Source organism: Rhododendron vialii, chromosome 13a (genome assembly GCF_030253575.1).
Source record: "Rhododendron vialii isolate Sample 1 chromosome 13a, ASM3025357v1".
In the NCBI taxonomy this organism is placed as follows: domain Eukaryota; kingdom Viridiplantae; phylum Streptophyta; class Magnoliopsida; order Ericales; family Ericaceae; genus Rhododendron; species Rhododendron vialii.
The window spans coordinates 4,749,265-4,759,949 of NC_080569.1; the positions used below are offsets into that span (position 1 = coordinate 4,749,265).

At 39.3% G+C, this 10,685-nt stretch overlaps 1 protein-coding gene across 1 annotated transcript; it reads left to right on the plus strand.

Moving 5' to 3' along the window:
• The first annotated feature begins 1,164 nt into the window (after nucleotides 1–1,164).
• Nucleotides 1,165–7,244, plus strand: LOC131313400 (chaperonin CPN60-2, mitochondrial). Its single transcript, XM_058341688.1, has 18 exons — nucleotides 1,165–1,452; nucleotides 1,534–1,558; nucleotides 1,657–1,788; nucleotides 2,679–2,838; nucleotides 3,029–3,204; nucleotides 3,292–3,387; nucleotides 3,844–3,948; nucleotides 4,127–4,213; nucleotides 4,293–4,382; nucleotides 4,473–4,553; nucleotides 4,699–4,767; nucleotides 4,905–4,982; nucleotides 5,094–5,189; nucleotides 5,549–5,648; nucleotides 5,757–5,860; nucleotides 6,487–6,592; nucleotides 6,711–6,789; nucleotides 6,920–7,244. Exons 1-18 carry the CDS (start codon nucleotides 1,415–1,417, stop codon nucleotides 7,023–7,025), a joined length of 1,728 nt encoding a protein of 575 aa, XP_058197671.1. The 5' UTR covers nucleotides 1,165–1,414; the 3' UTR covers nucleotides 7,026–7,244.
• Nucleotides 7,245–10,685: the final 3,441 nt, after the last annotated feature.

Genomic DNA, 10,685 nt, shown 5'->3' on the forward strand with positions numbered 1-10,685 from the left:
GTTATGTTGTGAATTTAGCAATTTTCTCTGTTAGTGACAGCCCCTCTCTCTCTCTTTCCGGGCAATTTGTTGGAATCTCTCCCTGTTAGTACTTTATTTTGGAATGATATTGGTTTGGTTCGGAATCAATATCTGATGAACTCTCTTCAGGAAAAATATGGTATATACCTGATGAACTGCAAAGGGTTACAAAACTATCAGATTACAACCAAAGTTCATCCCAGAATCTCTGGAATCGGCTACCCTTGAGGTACTCAAAAAGCCCGAACAGCTGGGCTCGTCTGGCCCATAAAGAGTCCATTCCCTAATACTTGTCCCTCTTAAATCTGACCAGTGCGCCAGTAATTGGATGTAAGGTAAACAAGTCATGAAACTATGAAAGTAATTAAGGAACTCGAGCATGTCAAGTACAAAGTCGTCATAATTTGAAGTATCAACTACTCCACAATTTGATTTGCAATGAACTTTCAACGAGCCAAACAGAGGTAAAATTTGAATGAAATTTCAATTTACAAGTCGATTTTGAATGAACTTCCGACAAGCCAAACATGTGTTTAATTTGTGATTGTTGGATGGGATTGTATGTTCGTTATTACGCAAACCCTACCGAGGATTTGAAACTATGGCTCTTTTTTGCCTTCCTAGCCCAACCAAGGATTCGAAACTCTTACGATTACGCCCAGAAGAGGGTTGCTATGCCTGGTCACTCCCTCCTCCGCTCTTTATACATTACAAGGAAAAAAGATTGAAACCAAAGAGAAACAAAACTGAAGACAAAATGGTAAAGCCCTTGTGCATACCACGGTATGTACTTTAAGGCACACACTTAGAGAGGGCAACAAAGTGAAGGATAGACTTGCAAACATGGGAGTTGACCAAGAAGCTCTGAAGTTAGCCGTTACGACGCCAGACATTTTTCTTGTCTTTCTTCTATTTCCCACATCGTCTCATCTGACGATATAATCCTACTCCCGGGGGCGGACACGCGAGGAGTGGCTTTCGAGAGAGTTTACTCATTTTTTCCTTTTCTGGTGTCACAAAAAAAAAAAAAAAAAAGGAAACAAAACTGAAGCCCAATGGACCACACCCGATTAGGCCCAGTGCTCAGCCCAACCGGTCCAGCTTAGTAGATTTACCGAAACACGAGTGCGTGTCGTTCGTCAATTGTACGTGGGAGTCACTCCAGCCGCCAAAACCCTAAACCCTGCAATCCCCTCTCCCCTTCTTCTAGACCCTTCTCTCTCTCCCCCGCTCCTCACTCTATTTATACTCTCTCTCTTCCCCCCTCCCCCAAGGGCCAAGGCATCCTCTTCCGTTTCACATTCCCCTAAGATCATCACAAAACTCTCTCTCTCTCTCTCTCTCTCTCTCTCTCTCTAGATTACCCTGCTTTACCAACTTCAGCACCATCACCATGTATCGCTTCGCAGCTAATCTCGCTTCCAAAGCTCGGTGAGTAACAAATCACTTCATTCTACATGAATCTGTCTCGTTTTTAAGTTAAACTGATCACTCTCTGTATTGATTTTGCAGGATCGCTAGGAACGGTACTCAGCAGGTACGGTTTGAGTGTTCGTTTGTTAGGTGTGAAAGATTCGATCTTTCTTCTAGTTAATGGTGTTTAATGTTACTTCGTTTGTGTGTGTGTGTGTGTAGATTGGTACTAGATTGGCTTGGAGCAGAAACTATGCGGCGAAAGACATTAAATTCGGAGTCGAAGCGCGGGCTTTGATGCTCAGGGGTGTTGAGGAGCTTGCCGATGCCGTCAAAGTAACAATGGGGCCGAAAGTGAGTGATCAGTAAACTAGATTTTGTTATTGTTTGATTGCCCTTGTTGTAAGATGATTCATATGCTGAAAGTGAGTGTTCGCTAAACTAGAGTGTGTTACTGTTTGATTGCAATTGTTGTAAGATGATTCATATGTGGTTCTGATCCTTACAATTTTTGCTAGTAAATGGGCTTGTGTAAGTTTTGTGCATAAAGTGGCTACTTAGTTATTTGTACTGTATGATAGGGTATTGGCGTCCACCCTTGGACAAATGCAACATGGTCAACTTGACTCCCGACCATGGTTGATATTTGGTGTCTCTAAACTACCATTTCTAGATAGGTTTTATGCTGGCCGATTTTTAGGAATTGTCATATGTTAAGCCACATGTGACAAGAGTATGGTTAATGTGTCCGTGTCCAACTTCTCTATTTCAGGCTTTGGTGCACACTTGTAAATACAAAGCTGTATGCATGTAGCATGGGAGCCCCTATTTTCAGAGGGTTTGAAGTTGTATCATGCAAGTTTACTCTATTTCATATGTTGTTTCTTGAAGTGGGGTCATTAGATTCATGCTTATTCTTATACTTGGCACCTTGATATTTGACATGGCTCTAGATTACTTTGCTTCTTACTTGGTGGCTTAAATTTTCTCCGACTTGATAGTCTTAACAGATCTAAGTTTACTGAACTACGTAATCTTGTATGATGTGATAGAATTTGGTTTCTCTCTCTCGATGATTGTAAATGATTGCAAGAAAGTTAAGTTGGTGCCTACCGTTGTTCATAGTTTTGCCTTTATGTTGTATTGTGGTGGGCTTTGTAATATTCAATTTTGTGGCTTTTCAATCTCCAAGTGTAACAAATAGTATTAATTACTGTCTTTGTTGGTGTTTTGGTGTTCGAAAGGGTCGGAATGTTGTTTTGGAGCAAAGCTATGGTGCCCCAAAAGTGACGAAAGACGGTGTTACTGTGGCAAAGAGCATTGAGTTCAAAGACAGAGTCAAGAATATAGGTGCAAGCCTTGTTAAGCAGGTTGCAAATGCTACGAATGATGTTGCTGGTGATGGTGAGGTTTCTTGCTTTATGATTCATGCTGCTTTACGAGTATAATGTCCCGTTGAATATAGGTCTCTTTATAGTATAGCTTGGAGTTCTTTACTGTTAATATGTTCTTGTGAGTACTGGATATGACCAAAAGGGTAATATCTCCTTAAAGATGACAAGAATGTGATGGAGCTTGGTTTACATATCTTCAGGTACCACCTGTGCTACAGTCCTAACCCGTGCTATATATGCTGAGGGATGCAAATCAGTGGCAGCTGGAATGAATGCCATGGACCTTAGACGTGGGATCACAATGGCAGTTGATGCAGTGGTGACAAACTTGAAGAGCAGAGCACGGATGATCAGCACATCTGAAGAAATAGCGCAGGTTTGCTTTATGATGGATGGCTTCTGTGACTTGAGAATCAGATATTTAGTAATTACTTCATTACTGATGTAACTTTATTCCATAAAGGTTGGCACAATATCAGCAAATGGAGAGAGAGAGATTGGGGAGCTTATTGCCAAGGCTATGGAGAAAGTTGGCAAAGAGGGTGTGATCACCATTTCTGTAAGTTGTCACTTCATTTATTCACCCAGTTTTCTTGTGTTACTGACATTCCATGTTTTAGTTCCTCTATTTGTTTGCTTGACTATGGGCTAAGCATTCTGTTGAAGGGCTTTAAACTCTTTACAATCACGTCATCTTTCTACGTTTGAAAGTCAGTTTTTTCCCGTGCTGAAGTTTATTGCTGTAGTGCTTCTTCATGTTGCTAATTTCATTACTTTGTTTCTTTTGACTGCCATTGCTTTGAAGTGAGCGATGCAGTTCAGAGCTATGTTGATCCGTCTGTTTGTCTATGTGTGTGTGTGTGTGTGTGTATCTTTGCCGGTGGGAGGACCGGAATATTTTCCTTCTCTGGATGAAGGAGCTCTGGAGCTGTTATTACCCTTCTTGTTAAGAAAATAGTTTGTGTGAAGTTTCTGAATTAAATGGATTTGGTCTCTCTTTCTCAAATTGTTTCAGGATGGGAAAACATTGTACAATGAATTGGAAGTGGTTGAAGGAATGAAGCTGGATAGGGGCTATATATCTCCGTATTTCATTACCAACACGAAGAACCAAAAATGTGTATGGAGTCTCATTTCCTTTAAAGCAACTTTACTCTATTCGTATCCATGAATTCCCTTTGCGGAATACAAGTATTTGTTTTTGATATGTCATGGTGGTTACAGATCTTTTCTGTTCTCAGTTCTCAGTTCTTCTTTTTTCTATTTCATATTATCTTTTTTTCCCCTCTTCCTATCAGGAATTGGAAGATCCACTGATATTGATTCATGAGAAAAAGATCTCAAGCTTGAATGCTGTGGTGAAAGTATTGGAGTTGGCCCTGAAGGTAACAGTTGTTTTGGGATGCTACTGACAAGGAATGTAAATGTGAATTCGATCATGCAATAATCCCATGTCTTTCTCAGGAGCGAAGACCTTTGCTGATTGTTGCCGAAGATGTAGAAAGTGAAGCATTGGCAACTCTCATTCTAAACAAGCTTCGTGCTGGAATTAAGGTTTTTCTTTAAATTCTGTTAGCAATATGTTTTTTAAACCCTTTTATTGAAGCAACTTGTAGTTTTGATTGGATTGTGAATGTGGTAAAGGTTTGTGCTATTAAAGCTCCTGGATTTGGAGAAAACAGGAAGGCCAATCTGCAGGACCTTGCCACTCTTACAGGAGGAGAGGTACTTCTGCTTTATCATTGTTCATGTTGCACGACTGTGATTACTTTAACTAGATTCTATTTTTCCATCTTATTCAGTACCTACTTACTCATTATTCAAGGACTACTATTTGATGAAGTTCTTTGGTTGTTTTTAACAATTGTAGGTCATCACTGATGAGCTAGGTATGAACCTTGAGAATGTGGGACCAGCAACCTTTGGTACATGCAAAAAGGTTGGTCATGACAGTGTCAACAGTTTATAGATGTATAGTGCTGTACTCCACTCTATGATTGCTGTTGTGGATAAGTAAAAGGTTGCACTTTTGGCTTTGTTATTGCCCTATTAGTTACTTCTGGTGTGGTTTTGTAGGTCACCATTTCGAAAGATGATACTGTTATTCTTGATGGCAATGGTGACAAGAAAGCCATCGAAGAAAGATGTGAACAGGTTTGTAAAAAGATGTGAACGTTTGGTTTGTTTTGTTGGATTAAAATTCGTTCAGCCTTTTGTTGCTTTTGTAGCTGATTTGACTTTTGGTCTATCATTGTGCAATAACAGCTGAGAACTTCAATTGAATTAAGTACCTCTGATTATGACAAGGAGAAGCTACAAGAGAGACTTGCAAAGCTTTCTGGTGGCGTTGCGGTGCTGAAGGTAGTCTGCCTTTGAAGATAACATTTCCATTTGTATTCAAACTTTGACATACCTCTGACTCTTAGATCAATCAAACAAAATAGGCTCACGAGAAGAACCTGTTTTATTCTTCTTATATATCCCATAGTATACATCATAATGTGACCCTATTTTCAAATCAGAAAGTACCCCATCTATTCTTAAGTGGGCCTGCACCTTTTAGGTTATCCGGAAGGAATGGAATGACTAATGTGATGTGAAACCTCCACAAATATAGAAATGGCCCAAGCGTATCTGTTCACAACTTTTCCCGAATCCGATTTTCTTATATGATACATTTTTGGAAAGAAATGGAGTTGAAAATAAAGTTTGTTTGCCAGATTGGAGGGGCGAGCGAAACTGAGGTTAGTGAGAAGAAAGATAGAGTTACAGATGCTTTGAATGCAACAAAGGCAGCTGTGGAGGAGGGGATTGTACCTGGTAAGCTTGCCATTTAATGAAAGCCTTTCCCCCTTCTAATGAGTTGGGGCTTTTCTTAAGCATGAGATAAGGCTTTCAAAGACTAAAGTTGGAGCTTTATTGTTGCAGGTGGCGGTGTTGCTCTTCTTTATGCCTCAAAGGAGCTGGAAAAGCTGCATACTGCAAATTTTGATCAAAAGATTGGTGTTCAGATTATCCAGAATGCTCTAAAGGTTTCTTTTTCTCGTTGATATGATTATTTGTTTTATGTACCTCCTTAAGTGTTTGGGATTTTGTTCGGTTCTTTTTCCAAAGAGAAGACCTGGTGCTTAGTGCTTTAGTTGAATTAACACCTGCAAAGCCTTTTCGTCAACATGAGCTTGATGCTGTAAAATATTAGGTTTTAGTGGATAAGCAAATAAAATTGGAAATTGTTGTGTTTGAATTATAATTTTGAGCAGAATATTCTCTCTTTTTGCCTTCTATTGCTATTAGTTTTGGCATGAAATAACAGAATTCTGCTGTAGTTCTAACTTCTATCATTCTATGTTCACTAAGAATCCTTACCAACTGAAAACTTTTTTTGCGCGCATGTTACTGTTTATACTTTATTGTTTGCTTACCAATAATAATTAATCACAGACTGCCAACCGTATCCAAGTTAATTTCTGTCAAGCCCCAGTCAGTACTATAGTGAAATTTGTAGTTATTAGGGGATCTGTGATTTTATTATTAACATCTTGGCTTGAGTGCGCTATGTGCATGATTTCTAAGACTCATATCTGGACGTCACTTTTGGAAAGTGAATTATAAGCCTGAAAAGCACCAGGTCCTCAACATTTAAGTTTGTTTGTTGCAGGCACCAGTGTACACAATCGCATCAAATGCTGGAGTTGAGGGGGCAGTAGTTGTTGGTAAGCTATTGGAACAAGACGATCCTGACCTTGGATATGATGCTGCTAAAGGTTTGTTATCTACAAACGTCTTCTCCATCTTTTTGCCATCTAAAATATGAAAGAATTACTGGTATGTTAACACCCTTGGTAACTTTTGCCTTTTCCCCCTTTCCTCTTGTTTGAGCAGGTGAATATGTGGACATGGTAAAGGCAGGAATTATTGATCCATTGAAGGTCATTAGAACAGCTTTGGTGGATGCTGCTAGGTAGTTTTCTGGGTTTTGATAACATTTTATTTGTCTTTTGCAAAACCTGTTTTTTTTTTTTTCGTTTTCTTTTGTTCGTTCCCTGCAATTTGCTTGGTAAGTACTTATTACTGATCTTTTTGTTCTGCAGTGTCTCCTCTTTGTTGACGACGACAGAGGCTGTTGTTGTCGAGCTTCCCAAGGAAGAGAAAGAAGCTCCAGGGATGGGCGGAGGCATGGGTGGCATGGACTATTGAGAGGAGTAAGCGGCGGTGGCGGTTGCATCAAGAACGCAGTCTCAATTTTTCGGAACACATTATTTTTCGCGAGGAAAATTTGAAACTTTCTATGATTCAAGTTAGGATAGAAATTGGGTTAGTTACGATATTGAAGGGGAATTTTCTTCCCTCTCATAAATGCAAGCACCGGTGTAATCATAAACAGATTTTTGAAGAGTAGGAAGTTTCTTTGAATTAGCGGCTTGTTTGCTCTCTTATTCCTCGACCACCATACTAATATTTTTGATAGGTACTAATAATTCGAAAGCGTGTTTGCATTCTCCTATCCTCCGTACTCCTCCAAACTCAATTCCTCTATGGTAACCATCCCGAGCCCACTCCGGAAATCTGAACCTTTACTTTTGTAAATTACCAGTAGCTTGTACCTTGCTTACGGTAATTTTTATGCTTCAAAAGTTGAGCCGTCAATTTTGGGAAAAACAAAGCGGTCTTCCCGTATCAATTGATATTAAATTAAATTGATTTTTTACATAGATAATTTTTAGTATTTAATACAAAAGGTACACAATTAACGGTTTTTTAAAATATAAGTTTGGGCCCGAGATGGGATATACAAAGGAGAGTTTGAATTATAAGTGTAGGCTCTTGTCGCTTTATTTTACTACTTTGCTTATCTGATCAATGAATGTTTCTTTCTTGGGAAAATGATAGCCCAGGATGTATTTTGATAATTAATACATGCCAAGGGCATGTTAAGAACATTTGTTAATATTGAAAATATCCTTGACGAGTATTAATTATCAAAACACGTCATTAACTGTCGTTTTCCCATGTTTTTTTTCCTCTAAAAATTCGACATGCGCTCATATATGTCATATGGGGTCCTCTCTGGGTCTCCCAAAGGAAGTGGCGGATATTGTTCAGTGCAATTGTGGCCTTTTTTTTGGATTCACTTTGATGTCAAAATTGTTCTTATTTTAAAACTTATGGCGATGGTTAAGCATGCCAAAAGTCATATATATATTGGGTTAATGTGTTATTAACTTATACGGGATGAACATGATTCGTAGCATTGTTGACATTCTTGATGAACGATTCTGATCATCTCAAGTTTGTCGGGACAAAGTCCACGGAAATGGACTGAACAAGAGACTGTGTAGTCTTTTGGGAAATTAGGAAGGGATCCTATCCTATTCCAAACGAGAAAAGTACTGGACAAAACAGGAGCAATTGCAAAAAGTTCCCCTTTTTTCCTCTCCTTTATTCGGCCCAACTATCCTCTTTACCTGGTGAACGAAGTGGACAGCCAAAAGCGCCATGATTTCAGGTACAGGGGACTTACGATCCAAAAAAAAAGGAAAGAAAGAGGGAACATTTTTTTGTTTTCTTTTGACAATAGAGAGGGAACATTAAGAAAATTGATTTTTGCACCAAGCTTTTTTCTTCTTTATACTATGTACACGAACTTTCGTCTGTATTTGATGTGAATATACAATATTGCCATTCGTGGGTGAAAGAGTGAACTTGTAAAAAAGTAATAGTGTAAATTCGCATAAATAAGGACAAGAAATGGAGTATAGATGTTAAAAAAAGAACGCTAAACTCATTGGTCAAGCGAGCCAACTCAAAAACGACAACTCAGCCTCCATTTGATGTCGTCATCCAATACCTATCCAACTTATAAACAATGCAACTAGTACTTGAAGTTTGTTATTCTTCTTATGCTACTATATCCGAGTTGATGTTATAATATTTAATTCACATTGCTTATGTTAGTTACTAGTTTAATGCAAAATGAGTCATTTTCAACTATTCATTCCTTTCTACTTTTAGGCATTATGAGGTGAAAGCCTAATTAAGCATAGTTTGGTGGTCTACCTTGCATTAGTGAAGATAATCAATTTACTCTACCATGCCCTTTTTCACTACAATAATTCTCTAGAGTCGACGTTGTTTGATGAATGAGAACATATGATGTCATGTGGTGTTATAGACGAGGATGTCCAAGGTGGGGGTAACAGAAAATCATCTTTCGGACTTACTTTGTTGCGATCCCAAAAGTTTATGCACGTTCGAATCTGAATCCACTTTCGAGTCGATGAGGCCATCCAAACTGTTGCCCTACGTGCGTTACAGACAATAGTATATTGAACCCGACTGTATAGTATGGAATGATGATTATGACGTGGTGGCAACAAGTACATTCGAGTTTTCCTCGTCCTAAAACATCGCAAGCTCTGCCATTGCAACGTTGCATGCTTATTTATGTACCGTATCCCATTTATAGATTCCATAATGTCTATTTTGGGGCGCACTATTGGGGAGTCGGTGGTGCGCGATTTAAGCATGGACGGCTAAAATTCGAATCTTAGCTTCGATCATATTAGTTCTAATCTGAATCGTCCATTGCTACAATGGACGAGCCGGATCACGCACAACTCGCCAGTAATGCACGGCTGCAGTACTCCAAAGTACAAACTACAAAGACCATGTTTCCTCGAGATTTACCCATGTTTCCTCGACATTTACCTAACCAACTGCAATTGGGACCCTACATTTTTCCATGATGGGCAGTTGGACCGCACCAGCTTGCTCCAATTATTGACTCAAAAATATTCAATTTCACAACTGGAACTGGGAGTGGGGAGTGGGGATATCTGAGGACCAGGTGAGGCGACCATAACTTCTGATCAACCTTTTTTCTGTTGCCTTTTTAAATCTACTTTTGGTTCTTCACTACACATAATTTCCTGATTGAATTTATAGTGTGTACTTAGTTCATGAGCTAATGAGGGAGAAATCGCATGCGTGGATCCATTAAAGAATACAGCATACGAGAAATTTTTCGGTGTCGGGTGTGTATCATGTCACCTGGCTGACGTGATACTTGAGCGGGCACATCCGAGCCATCCAAAAATGTATCGGACGGTTCAGATTTAAACACTCTCTCTTCTCTCATCCCCATAGTCTCTCTCCTCTTTCTCTCTCCAAAACTGAAATAGACGGCCTGAACGCACCCTGTAGACACCACGTGGTATCCACTCAGCACTGAAAAATTTCTCGCAGCATAGGCATGGGTAGGTCACACAAATTATGGCATATCCCCCAAGGGATTTGCGTGGGGTCTGGGCCGCCTAAGACTTAGGGATTTACTTCCTTCTATGGTATCATGTTCGATTATTTTTACTAGCAAATCTTGAAAGCACTTCACGTGTAAGCGTACGTGGCTGTGAGAGGTGACTTTAGGTAAGGGTTTAAAAGAACCAAGTTGCTCGAGGCTCGGCTCGTCTAGTAATCGAACCGAGCTCGACACTCTAAAGCCCGTTTGCACCTTTAGTTATAGAGATGAGTCTAAGGTGCGTGTAAGCTGGCCTCAGACATCTTGGATTTAAAAAAAAAGAAGCCATGACAGCCTAACCAAATGACCTTTAATGTGTAGCTAGTATTCCCTTTCAATTTCTTCTTATTATTTTTTTAATAATTGAGTGTTTGGTTCAATTTACACGCACATGATAAACCTTTAGTTGACAGAGTAGACAAATTTTCAATGGCCCACAAAGATTTGTTTTTGCTAGTGGTAGAATTGAACGTGCTAACTCAGGATTTAGTAGTACGGAGCATTATTTTACACTGGCCGCATGTTGTCTTTTTGTACTTTTAACTTCTTTACTTACTTAA